This window comes from Cryptotermes secundus, unplaced genomic scaffold (assembly GCF_002891405.2).
Source record: "Cryptotermes secundus unplaced genomic scaffold, Csec_1.0 scaffold417, whole genome shotgun sequence".
In the NCBI taxonomy this organism is placed as follows: Eukaryota; Metazoa; Arthropoda; class Insecta; order Blattodea; family Kalotermitidae; genus Cryptotermes; species Cryptotermes secundus.
In genome coordinates this window covers 1,363,531-1,377,872 of record NW_019739949.1, presented here as the reverse complement: position 1 = coordinate 1,377,872, position 14,342 = coordinate 1,363,531, and the positions used below count along the sequence as shown (strand labels likewise).

Genomic DNA, 14,342 nt, shown 5'->3' with positions numbered 1-14,342 from the left:
GTAGTCATCCTTGCATTTGGGAGGTGAAGAGCAAAGAATATCACAACCGGGAGATGAAAGAGAATGCTTATTTAGCACTGACAGAAAAAAATGAAAACAGTTGACACACAAGTTAACAAGGAAACTGTGTTGAAAAAGATCAACAATCTACGAAGCAGTTTCAGGAAGGAACAGAAGAAAGTATTGACGCCTAAGAAATATGGAATGAGTAGCGAAGACCTCTATGTCCCGAAATTGTGGTACTACAAAGATTTTTTGTTCCTGGTAGACCAAGACAAGGCCTTGGACGGGTTTTGAAGTCTTGTCAGTGATATGGAGGTAAGTGGTGTAATTAAAAATCAAACTTTTATTGCATGTTAACAATTATAGATTACAATGCTAAACACCAACCCTTCAGCGTGGTTTGCCGTACATGGTACGCTGGTATCTAAATGCTCCTACCTGCGGTTTGCTGTACACCATACGCCAAGCTGTAAGCCTAATTTCGAAGGCCCATAAATATGGAATGAACCACGCCAGCATGATGATGATTGCACTGGGCTGTTGTGAAAAGAATACACTCTCTGTTCGTGTAACCATAAGATTCAAGATACTGCAGCTCTGCCAGTCAGTCTAAATAGAACGCATGACCTCATAGTTATGGTAGCTGAGTGACTATGATATCAACATACCACAAAGATGATATGCATGTGGTTGTGAATAAAGCAAACGAACAAGAAACAAAGCCGGTGGTAGTTTGTGATTACAACAGACACATGCTAGGAGTGGATCTGAAGGATCAAATGCTACAGCTGTACTTACTTGAATGAAAGAAGAGTACTAAGTTGTATCAGAAGTTATTCAAGAGGCTACTCAATGTACCAGTACATAACGCATTGGTCATATATCGGTGTCTCCCGAATAACAAAAACATGGACACACTAAAGTTCAGACTTTCAACAGCACAAGGCCTCGTGGAAAAACACAGATCTGGTTTTCCTCAGCCTGTATACGGCCGTCCATCAGTTGAGCCGCTGCCTGAAAGACTCACAGAACAACATTTCCTGGAGCATATTCCAGCCAGAGAAAAAAGGCAAAGCCTCAAAAAAGATGTGTGGTGTTCACAGAACATGGTAAAAGGAAAGAATCTCTTTAATGGTGTAGTGAATGTGAGGCAGAGTTGTGTTTAGATGGATGTTTCAAGAAATTCAATACGAAACTCAAATTCTAACTACTTGCTTCCATCGCTCAGATACAAGGTGCTCGTATTATAAGGTAAGATTATAAAACCAACTTTTAAGATGATTTCAGTGAAAAATTCATAATTATATCTTATATAGTTCAAAAGTTATGATACATAATATAATTTAGAACAAAATTTAAATGGGCAATTAAAAAATACTACTGCAGGAGGACCCACAACAGCAATTTTTAAATGGAAGACTGCATGCGGCCTTGCGGTTTATCTGCACGTGTATGGAGAAGGAAAGGGAGAGGCCAAACTATCACAGTTTTGCCTGTAAGGTCGATCGGAAGGTCAAACTGTGTGTGTATGGGGGGCCTAAGTTACTTCTAGGTTGGTAACCCCTCTTAAAGTAATTTATTCCTCTATACGGATCTCTAATGTTCTTATTCTTGCTGTTCATTGGAAGCTCATTAATTTTGTCTTTAAGATAGTCCCTCTTCTTTTTTTCCTGAAATGCCTGCTGGCATCACGTCTTATGTTGTTCAGGTTGTCCCCATTTATTTCACTTGGATCCTTTAACCACTGCAGTTTGGCTTGTTTCCTTTGGTCTGATAATTTTGAGTGTTCTTCATTGAACCATGGCTTATACTTCTTCAGTTGATAGTAACCTAGCCTCTTTTTGGCTGAAATTTTGATATCCTCTCTGATAGTTTCCCAAGCTTTATTAACATCCACCTCAGTGTTCAAGTTTTCCAAAGCCGCAGATCCATTTGTGATTTCAACACGATACTGCTCTTTACAGTCTGCCTCATTTATTTTCTTGAGATTGAACCTCTCCATATGAACTCTGTGTTGTTTGTTCACTCACTGCCAGTCTTTCCCTAAACTTTGCCATGACCAGGTAGTGGTCAGTATCACAATCTGCTGCCCTGAATGATCGGACATCAAGTATACTTGAATGCTGTCTCCTATGTATCAAAATATAGTCGATTTGATTGTGTATCTTCCCATCAGGAGATGTCCAAGTAAATTTATGGATATTACTTACTTTTGACAGTAAGTTTTTTCAATGTGGCGAAGAATATTACACTAACTCCATTGTCATTACTAATTTAATGCAAACTCTCATTCCCGACCATTGGTTTCAAAATGTCTTCCCTCCCTACTTTGACATTGAAATCTCCTAACAAAATTTTCATATTTTACTTCTGGAATTTATCAAATACACATTCTAGTTCTTCATAGAACCTGTGCTTTATGTCATCAATTTTATCTTTCTGTTGGTGCATGAACATTCATAACGATGATATCACACCAGTGACCTTTTAGTATTATATATAATATCCTATCACTAGCGAACTCTACCGTCTTAACTGCTGATACAATTCTCTTGTGTACGAAAAGACCTGTACCTAATTCATGATAATCATTCCCCTTTCCATAGAAAAATGTATATTTGCCTGCTGGTTCAATGCCAACATCATCCCTTCTGACCTCCTGTACTCCTGCTAAATCTAATTTACATTTTGAGATTTCTTCTACCACTACCCTGAGCGAACCTGCCCTATACAAACTTCTAACATTCCAGGTGCCAAATCTCATGTCCATTTTCTCTAGCCTAGGTCGTTTATCCAGAGGATCCGTCCAGGTCCAAGGCTTTGTGTACATTTTCGTATGAAGCTTATTTGTTACAGTAAAGAGTTGTTAGCCTCACACCCAACCCCCTAGCTGGAGGACCACCCCTTGTCATCTGTCAGTGACTGCTTATTCAATATATTTACAGCTTCCCTCCAAAACTGGAGGGTGTCTCCTCCATCCGCAACCTGAGGACGTGCCATGCCATGGTGACAAGGGACCTACCTAACATGGAACTTTGAACAGTAATGCCCAAAAATGCAGAATATAGTTTGGATCTTCCTAAGAGAACCTACCATGACTTGAAACAATACCAAACTTAAAGGATGACTGGGGATTGAAAAGCACCCAGAAATATCATGTGATTGAGACCTAACAGTGTTATTGACTCAGAACATGTATTCAGACATAAAACATAATTTGCAGCATGACTTAAATCAGTGGAAAGTAATGAATTCTTTGAGACTGGGGTTCTCAGGGCAATGAAAAATGATCTTCTGGGTTATGATTCCATGTGGTGTGGTAGGTGGTTATGTCATATGTGACTGCATGGTGTTACTCAGAAGACCATAGCATGAATAACTGTTTTGAGCAGATGCTTGAAAACTAGTTTTATTTAAATTTATTCAGAGATTCATGATTTATTTAATCCGTCTTGCAGTGCATACACTCATTTATCTCCTTCTCTCCCTCGCACTACATGTTTCGGCATAATAATGCCATCTTCAGGTGCTTACTTATCCACGTCAAACCAGTTCATTGCATGCCATGTTCACACATTAAAATAACTAAAATATGTATCTATCATATACATTGTCAAACGTTAAAAATATTAAAATTGTTCAGGATACCACATCGCTACGTCGCCCCTCACTACGTCAGTCACGCCCATTCTCCTTTGTTGGAGCACTCCTTCACTATCGTGTGTTGTGCTTTTGTTGTGTCGTGCTCCTGCGACATACCCAGGAAGCCCAACAGTATAACACACGCAGTCGCATTATTATGCCGAAACATGTAGTGCGAGGGAGAGAAGGAGATAAATGAGTGTATGCACTGCAAGACGGCTTAAATAAATCATGAACTTAAATCAGTGCAACAGGACGCTAAAATACAACATTATTCAGAGATGTTTAGAATATCTTCATTTTAAGAAGAAGAAATACATATTGTGTTATTGTCAGCTTTCCTCAAATGGACTTGAGAAAAATGTTTAACCTCTCTGTACAAGTTCCTATGAAGTTTTGTTCATGGTTCTGATTAATGTACTGCTCCAGGGTACTGCTCCATTGCACACAGTTGGTACTGCAGCAGTTGTTGTTCAAGTCACTGGTATCAGTTGGCCTCAGCCGTCATTCACACTGCTTGTGACAGGATTGTGTCGTTTCCGACTGGAGAAACTTGTGATGGAAGTACCATACTTGGTTGGAGTTGTCACACAACTTGACAAGCTGGCAGTTGATGATGGTACTTCTTGTTGTTTGTTCAATTAAGGTTATAATTTCAGGACCAAAATCACTTCAGAAACTTAAATTTGTGACGTATATATGCATAGAGCTCTGTGTTAATTGAAATTGCCATTTCATTGATAGTACTTATCCATGCCACTGCTTCATGCCTTCATGAATAATATAATTTGCATTTATACAATAAAACCTTGATTTTACAACTATAATTATGCCTAGGTCTGTTGATACAACACAATACATAATATCAATTATATCTTTTCATCAGCTACATCTTTCATCCATAAAGACCATTTTCAGGTGCTTTGTTTATATATTATCAACTTTCTGCTAAATTTGCATATTGGCCAATGTTTACATTGTCATATTTTGTTGTGCTAACCTTGGTTTGAGTGTATGATAAAAATGGGGTATATGCTGTTCATTAGATGTGTGATATAAATTATAACTGATAAATATAATAAAATGTAAAGATAATATAAATTGAGTGAAGAAGTTATTGTTAATTAAAGTCGTCACATGTTTGAATGCTGTATTTAGTGCAGAATTGTTAGTATACAACTTGTGTACTACATGCAGTATTTACATGTTATGAGTTTGGTACTATACTAACATATGCACAGCTATGATCATTCCATATTTTGATGGAGGGTTGTATTTCAGTGCTCTGTCTTGGCACTTATTATGGTTCTCATCTGCTCTATGTGTTTTTCTGCATGTTCGAGAGTTGTGATAGTTTTATCCCAGTTGTGTAAATATGTATGTAAGACTTATAATCTGTGTGCTATGGATTTGGTTATTACTGAGGATTTTGTCCCATCTCAGTTAAAAGATGTCCTTTATGCGAAGATATGTAGCTGATCAAAATATATTGTGGCATATGGTCCTGTTGCTAGGCAGTGACCACAAAATAAGCAGTTATACAATGGCTGTTACTAGGCAGCGAGCCATGAACAGCAAAAGAGGAACATTGTTTTCTGTATGTTCTGTGCCGAGATGTTATAGACAGGACAAGTTTGGAGTTGATTGGTGAGGTAGTGAGTCAGACCAGTGGTTCTCAATGCGGGCCATGCTGTATTTCATAGGGACCACAGGCAAAATTCAGAAAAGTGGAGTGCCTTGGAAACTATTAAGTGGGCCATGAAAATTTCACTTTTAAATTAAATTTTAATATAAAAAGAAATAAAAATGCCAAGTAACCAGTACATATACAATAACTCAATATTCTTGTTTTTGTGTACCTTACTTAGAAGGGACAGAACCTATGTACTTAAACCACAACCTTAGATCTGGAAGTTCCAATTACTGGTAAACAGGTACTCACTTTCTCGAAGTGGGCAAAGCCCTAATGAAATGGTTAACTGGAAAAATGATTTGAAATTTCTCCCACTACCTTTTCAGTAAATTTCAGGTGTTCTTCAGTTCAGCATTTGGAGTGTTTGGAAAAAACATTTTTCTGTGCAAGTTATTGTGGCAGTTATGTACTTTGGAGGGAGTAAGTTATAAACACTCCAGCTACTATATTTTAACAACTAAGCATTACATTTTATAATAACTTGAACTTCCATTACAAATAAATTATTAGCTTTCAATAGAATTTGAATCCCTCTACAAAAGAAAAATGTTGAATCTGGATTTAGTCAAGTCCATCTGCTAACTGTCTTGGTACTGTGAAGAGAGGTGATCTTTTCATTATCACAAACAGTGCTGCTACCAGATATACAAAATCTTGCTTGTTCTCATCTCATTAAACCTAAGGGACAATAATATTATTGTAATATTTTTTGTTGGGAGCATAATTATATATTGTAAATAAATAAAACATTATGTGAGTAAAAATTCTATTATAAATAAATACTGTAGTTAATAAACCCATTTATTATTATTAATATTCCTTATATGGTAAATAATAGATGTTATAAATAAAAGTGCAGTTGGTAAAGTATGTATTTATTATAATTAATGTGTGGGGTGGGGACCACAGAAGTAAATGAAACTCAGAAGTTGGCCACAAGAAAAAAAAGGTTGAAAACCAATGAGTTAGATAACCACTGGAGTTTAGTTGTTGTGATCTGTTGCTGTCAGAAGCTTGAAGCTGAGGCTGGGGACAGTTCAGGAACCCAGAGGAAGTGGTACATCCACCATTGGAAGCCACTGCTAAGCAGTGGCTAGTGGAGACTGTAACTCTTTTAGAGTTCTGTAAATCTGATTAGCAATAGCCTATAATCAGTCACATGGCAGTATAATTGATGTTATATATTGTATTGTGTTGTGTTGACAGACCTACCTATAATTATATATCTGACAACATGATGCTCCAATACAGTATACTCGATCTTACACTTTTAAAGGACTACCTAAAATAAATATAAGATCAAGGAATTTAATATGATACAACATAAAGGAAATGTGCATTGCTTAATACCGTAGCTTTGGCAAAACATTAAAATTGTACAGGTGTGAGCACAATTTTGGTGTAAATGCAAATAAGCCATCTACATGCCATTTCTTTAAACTGAGTAATTTCTTCCCTGATCTTCGTTCATTGGCACGAGGTTCAAAAACTGTCACATTCAAAGATCTGCCTATTTTTTGCTAGAAGGAACCTCAGCAGAACAGCACTTGTGTTGTGTGAATCTTCCAACATAGAACACTGTAAATGCTAAATTTGGTTAATTTCCATTGTTGGGACCCAAAAAGTGAAGTGCAAATTCAGAAAAACTGAAGTTAAAGTAATTTTAAAATCAGTTATAATCTGACATTGTCCTTATGAGTATTTGGCTGGGACAGAATAACAACTCTAAAATCAGGAAAACATAAAATCCAAAAGCAAAAAATTGACACCACTGTTTATTGAACCAGTGGCAATAGTGTCCTCGTTGGTTCTTCTGAAGTACCTTCAGAATGAGTGATAAGGGAGTTTCCCCTTGTATGTTAAGTAGGTAATTTCTCAATAACTGTGTATCTCTTAGCTGCTTGAAGAGTTGACTGGGTAGCAGTGCCATGGTACCCAGTATCACACCTGATTCACATTCAGGAGATTCAGAGATTAAACTTTCACATGGAGACTGGCAGTCTTGACATTTTTCTCTTTGTTTTTTTCTCAGTTCTTCACTGAGATGCTAGGTGAATACTTTAAGATGGGCCATCATCCCACATCTTTTGCAGCTCTTAAATGCTGTCATTCACAGGGATAGACTTGAAAGGATTCTGACGATGGTGTATACTGTTCTTCTTCGGCTTGTTTTGAACGTCATCCATCATCTGGTATGTAAAAGACAAAAGAACATGACGTTTTGGAGACTGGATCTGTCTCTGTCCTCAGGTGAATGGGGTAGGATAAACTGGTCCAGTGATTGAGACTAGCTCTTTCTAATGGGCCCAACTGAGTAGGTTTATCCTTCCCTACCCACCTGAAGATGGAGACAGATCCAGTCTCCGAAACATTGTGGTCTTTTATCTTTTACATACCAGACGATGGATGAAGTCCAAAACAAGCCAAAAGATATACTGTCATTCACTGTTACTAATTTGTGCAGTTGGGGAAGCAATGTGAAATAACCAAGACACTTTTCATGCCATATGACAGTTCATGTGATTAGAATCAACAGTTGTTCATTTCTTATATTTACAGAAGATGACGATAACCAGGAACTGATGGATCTCATTCAGAGCTTCAGAGTAGAAGCCTCAAAACTGCTTGAAATGTTGGATGTTTCCAATTCTACTGTAGCCAGGCTGAAGGTACTGTCTATTGAAATACTGGAAATACCAGTTCACTCTTGTGTTGTCTTGTTGCTTGCTGTTGTTGTGCTTTTCAGATGAATAATTACAGACCAGTGCTGGATCATCACCAGGGTCATCTAGTGATTACCATACTAGCCTAGTATTCAAAAGGCCCTCAGTTTCATGTCACGTTTTACCACTGATATCAGAATAAATAAAGCAAGAAGTTCTTGGAAGAACTAATAATGTATGTTCCTTTGACATGACACACAGACAGCCCATTGCCTAGCAATGATTATGGGGGGGTGGGGGGGTGTAATTATGCAGTGTTAATAAATTAAGTTAATTGTTCTGATGACAAAGATGTGAGCCAGTGTTTTCTTCGTTCGCTTGTCTTGCCAAAACAAGGCCTGTTAAGCCCTGAGACAGAACTCTCATGGTTGCCCTCCAAACATCGACATCCTACTATTCCCGCACCTCATTGGATCCACTTTTTCATAACACTGTATTGTGGCACCCAAATTATCTTCTCTTTCTCCTTGACTTTACACCTACTACAAAGAAGACAAGGCAGATGGAGCAAGTGATAACCAACAAGTAGTGGTGTCAAGGGGAGTTTAATATAGTGGGGACAGCTTCCAGCACATGGCCACCAGAGAAGGAGCAGCTGTAAAGTGGATTGTGATGCGTGGCCACATCACAACAGTGAAGAGAGAAACTGCTGTAGTGGACATGCTTGAAGCAGTAAATTGGTGGACAGAGACCTTTTAAAGCCCATTAGTGTGCATTTATTGTGCATCTTGTATGGCTGTCTGCACCTGCAAGTGACTCATTGTAATACATATCAGATCTGTTCATGTTTCTGCTCTCGCAAGACATTTCAGAAATCTGTTTCATATTCTGATTTACATTGCTGAATTGAGATGGTGTAATACACACATGAATATTGGGTTTTTTTCTATGAAAAATAATAATTACATATATTCTCTAATAGAAGGTTCTGCCATAACTACCATGATTTTGAAATTCTAGCTACATCATCAATTTTGAGTTGGTGAAGAAAATGGGTTCAGCTGGATGTTTTTAGACAAGAAATGCATTAGACAGAATACTGTGCTAACAGAAAAATGTTTACAAAATTGGAACCAAATTAGAACGTTCACCTCACAAATCCTATACCCCATTAACTCAGCAGGCACAGGTTTAGGCAAAAATAGAGGGGAGAGTGACTAAGGAGTTATGTCTGTTGCCATATAAAATTAAGTTCACACAGTTGAAGAAGGTGATTATGAGAGAGAATGCATATTTGTAAGTGGCTTTAACAGACAGCATATGACAGTGCTCTTGACCCAGAACTTACATTTCTACTGATGAAGGTTTGTTCCATCTGATTGGGTATACCAATATTGATCTGAGACAGGTGTTTGAAGTATCCCTTTGTATTCAGAAAATCAGTGTGTATCATGCCATTACCGCTACATGATTAATAGGACCTAAATTTTTTGAACAGTCAGTTCAGACTGGTACGTTAGTGATATTCTTTGGCCTTTTATTTAGAGCATCATATGAAAAAGGAGGGGTTTGTGTATTTGTGCAAGAAAAGATAAAGTATGCAAGCATTGTCCTTGCAAAGTATTGTAAGGACGAGGATTTTGAGGTTTGTGCCGTTAAGTTATATTTGAATACTAAAAAGGTGTGTATAATTGCTATATACAGATCTCCATCAGGCAGTTTTGCTACTTCTGTTATTAAATGAGACACAATCCTTAAGAAACTATTTATTGCTACTATTGACTTCATTGTTTGTGGTGACTTAAACATAAATTATTTAGTTGATAGTGATAGAAAAAGTCAATTGGAAGCCTTGCTCAAATTTTATAATTTAACGAGTGTAGTTAATTTTCCAACTCACATTCTACATAATTCCGCCACAGCTATTGACAACATTTTTATCGATGTTACCAAGGGTGAAAATTATTCCGTAAGTCCAATAATAAATGGGCTTTCATGATGCCCAGACTATTACATTACATTAAGACCACCCACTAAAAAATTTGTGCTGACTAGAAACATTAACGAATATACAATAAATGACTTTCTCCTTAAATTAAGCTATGAAACTTGGGATACTGTTTTCTCCATGGATAATGTCAGTGAAATGTACAATTCCTTCCTAGACTCCTATTTTAAAATTTTCTACTCTAGCTTTCCTTTAAAGAGAGTCAGTATTGGGAAAAAGAATAGTAATAATTGGATTACTTTAGGAATTCTAACCTCTTGTAAACATAAAAGAGAACTTTTCATAGCATGTAGGGACAGTAGTAATCTAGATCTCTTAAACTACTATAAAAATATTGTAAAATTTTATCTGCTGTCATCAAGGAAGCAAAGAAACTTAATTATGCAGACAAAATTAGTAAATCCCTGAACAAGAATAAAACCATCTGGGATATAGTTAAATTATAAATTAATGAAACAAGAAATACTGATAAGACTATTACTTTAAATATTGAAGGGACTCTGGTCAATAACCACCAAGTGATAGCAAATGAGTTTAGTAAATATTTTTCATCTATAGCTAAAAATATTAATAAATATGATGAACTTAGCTTTCATAACCCAGATAATATTACTCCTCTTCATTATGTATCGCAGTCTTTTAAGAATCCGTTTCCAAACATCAAACTAAAATTTGTAATGTCTAAAGAAGTTGAAAATATAATAAATCTTTTAACCCAAAAATTCCTCTGGGTATGATGGAATATCTACTAAGATACTTAAAATAAGCTCTTCTTTTATTAGCTCGCCTTTAACTTATATGTGTAATAAATCAATATCTTTAGGAATTTTTCCAGATCGTCTGAAATATGCAGTAGTTAAACCTTTGTTTAAGAAAGGTGATAGATCTTGTATTTCCAACTATAGACCCATATCTGTGTTAAGTTCCTTCTCTAAAGTTTTTGGAAAAGTCATGTATAATCGACTTCAGATGCACTTGTGTAATCAGAGTATTTTAGCAGAAGAACAGTTTGGGTTTAGAGCAGATTCATCAACAAACAAAGCCATATGTAAGTTAGTTAATGAAACCCTGCAAGCTTTAAATAGTAAATCTCCAGTAGGTGGTATTTTTTTTTTTGATCTTGAAAAAGCATTTGATTGTTTAAACCATGATATATTGATCTCTAAATTACAATTTTATGGTGTTAATGGCAAAGCTAAGTTATGGTTTGAATCATATCTTAATAACAGATATCAGAGAACTCAGGTTTCCAATGAGAAATCAAATCTAATAAGTCTTTCTACATGGGAAAAGATAACTGATGGTGTTCCCCAGGGATCAGTTCTGGGCCCTTTGTCGTTCCTTATTTATATTAATGATTTGCCCAAAATTGTAGACAGTAATGCTATACCTATTTTGTTTGCTGATGATACAAGCATATTAATCAAAGGTTCTAGCTTAGGGGACTTTCGAAATAAGATGTCTGACACCTTCACTTGTGTAAGTAAATGGTTCAAAACAAATTTACTTTCAATAAATGTTAACAAAACTCATTGTATTCATTTTAAAACTAAAAATAAATCCACAATTGATGTAAACATCGTTTATAACAATCAACCAATAACAACTGTGTCTAATATTAAGACCCTCGGTATAAATATAAATGATTCATTGAACTGGAGAGGTCATATTGAAGGTATTATCCCAAAACTGAGTTCAGTATGTTATATTATGAGGAGTATCAAGTCATATATGACTTTCAATGTTCTGAAAATTATTTATTATTCATATTTTAATTCGATCATAAGCTATGGCTTAATGTTCTAGGGAAAATTTGCCCCACAGTTTTAAAATATTTAGAATGCAAAAAAGAATAATAAGAATTATGATGGGCTGCAGGAGCAGGGCTTCGTGCAGGAATTTGTTTAGGAAGTTTGAAATTTTGCGTCTTGCATCACAATATATTTCTTCACTCATGTTGTTTGTGGTCAGTAACAGGGATCTCTTTATTTTAAATTCAGAAAAGCATAATACAGGTACGAGACAATCAAGTAATTTTTATCTGCCTACAGTAAATTTTACAGTTTACCAAAAGGGAGTGTACTGTATGGGTATTGGGGTGTTTAACAATCTTCCTCCACATATTAAAGATATATCTCATAATCCAAGGAAATTTGAAGCCTGTCTAAAACATTTTTTTATACACATTATTTTTATTCCATTGATGAATATCTTCAGTTTAAGGCTATTGCAAGTCAATGACATACCAAAGAATTTATATATAGTTTAATGAAGTATGTTTATTGTCACCAAGTTTTAAAACTATTAGTAATAGAACTTTTTATATTTCTGTCATCATTTTATTTTATTCTATTTTTTGGCTTATTTGTCTTTTATACATGTACCACTTGACATGTTCCATATCCTACCTGTTGTACTGTGGATCTATGGAATGTAAAATAAATGAATGAATGAATGTAAAAGAGCATTATGGAAGAAGAAAAGATATATGGCTATTTTATGCAAAATGGTGTTACAACACACACTGTTAATTATTTAATTAACATTTTAAAGAAGGTATTTGATGACAGACTGATATGTCTTAGATTGTGACCAACAATATCTCTAGACTTAAGTCTCTGTGATTTATATCTGTGCAGGAACCTAAAATATGAAGCGTATGCAAATGATCCCCACACATTGAATGAATGTAAGCATAATATTTGTGAGACATTTGCATCTGTCAAAGTCACCAAACTGAAACTAGTGTTAAACAGTTTTTTTCAAACACTTGAAAGTTCATTTTAGAGCATATAGGAAGCATTTTGAGCATCTATTGTGATGATTATTTTCTCTGAAGCAGTGTTTCTCAAACTTTCAGTAGCTGCAATCTGCTGCTTGGAAGGTTGGCACACATGTGGAGCACTCAGCTGTCATAACCTTAGCCATGAAGAGCGTGTAGTTTCACTTTTTTCTGCTCGTAGGAGAAAAATTGTAGTCATAGTTGCCATAAACATTTTTTCCCGCACACCAATTTAAAGTAAATTGTTTAAACAATGATTCGTCACATTTTTTAAATTTAGATTACTTATTACATGTCATATTATAATACATGGACTATATAATACTGTAACGTGTTTCGTTACTGAATACGCCGTAGAGATCATTAATTGGTTTATTGAACAATCTACAAATATCGGCTACAATTAATTATCACAATGTCACGGCTTTCCACACTTTACAAACCCTGCAACAAAATCTCTTAACACTATCTTCAAGAGTCTTCACGTATTAACAACGCGGGAGCTATACAAGTCTCCCTGAATTACACCCTCCAGATATAACTGGTTATCACTGGTTATCGCACACGCGTCTGTAGCTCGTAACTTGCGAACTGAGCACTCGTTGGTAATGCACTGACTGGCTGACTCACTGTGAATAGCCTTCGCTGCTCCTTATGTAGCCTTGATCGGACAATTGTCGTCTGATGCCGTGTTGCTAGCCACGCTGTCCAGAGTTGTTGAGTGCTGCCTAGCAACCGCGATATCCTTCGGTGACGTCACCGCTGTTGATTCGCTTTGCATAGCTTCAAGGTCGCGGGGACTCGGCTCACTTCGGCTCCGCTCATGACGTCACCGCGCGTTGCATAGCTACCAGGATGCGGGGTGATTACTCGCCTATCACGCGAGCGCTACGCTACCGCTACGTGCAGCTGGGGAGGTAGGGGTCAACATGTCACAATACTATGGACCATCTGGTGTACCACCCCAACCACAGTTTTAAACTGCTCTAAACAGTCTTATTAATTTAAGAAATGCACTCTATGTTTGTGCTGCATGGTGTATTAGCTGATCATGTAGACTCATTTCTTGCAGCAGTCAGTGGCTGAGGTTCTGGCTAACAGTCCAGTAGTAAAAGTTTCATGTAATTCGGCTCTTTGAGAAAGGATCTATGCTGCTGATTTTCTGCTTCATATATGTATGTTAAGAATTGTCAGTTACACAGAACGTTTCTTTCCTTCAAGATTGTATGCCTCGTATTGGGAAAACAGAAGTGTCTGTTAGTAGTCATTAACCCACTAACCCACTGTTGTAAAACAGCCTGTCAGTTCTTCCATATGCTGTATTTATTTGTGCTTTGTTTAGCAGTGCTGGAAATTCACAGACAAACTGCAGAAACATTAAATTCAATAAATATCTTAAAACAAAACATCAGAGGTTTGAGAAGCAAAAGTGATGAATTTTTACACTCTTTTGAAATAGACAACATAAACCCTCATGTATTATGTCTGAGTGAACATCACATGGTTGAACAGGAATTGCTGCTCCTCTCAATTAATGGTTACCTGTTAGGC

General features: G+C 36.4%; 1 protein-coding gene across 1 annotated transcript in view; it reads left to right on the top strand.

Moving 5' to 3' along the window:
- LOC111872106 (lon protease homolog 2, peroxisomal) overlaps positions 1–14,342 on the top strand; it is a 76,047-nt gene that overhangs the window by 6,332 nt on the left and 55,373 nt on the right. Inside the window, exons 3-4 of the mRNA XM_023865674.2 lie at positions 4,075–4,264; positions 7,898–8,007. Of these exons, the coding sequence (XP_023721442.1) occupies positions 4,075–4,264; positions 7,898–8,007 (300 nt within the window). The remainder of the gene's footprint in view (positions 1–4,074; positions 4,265–7,897; positions 8,008–14,342) is intronic.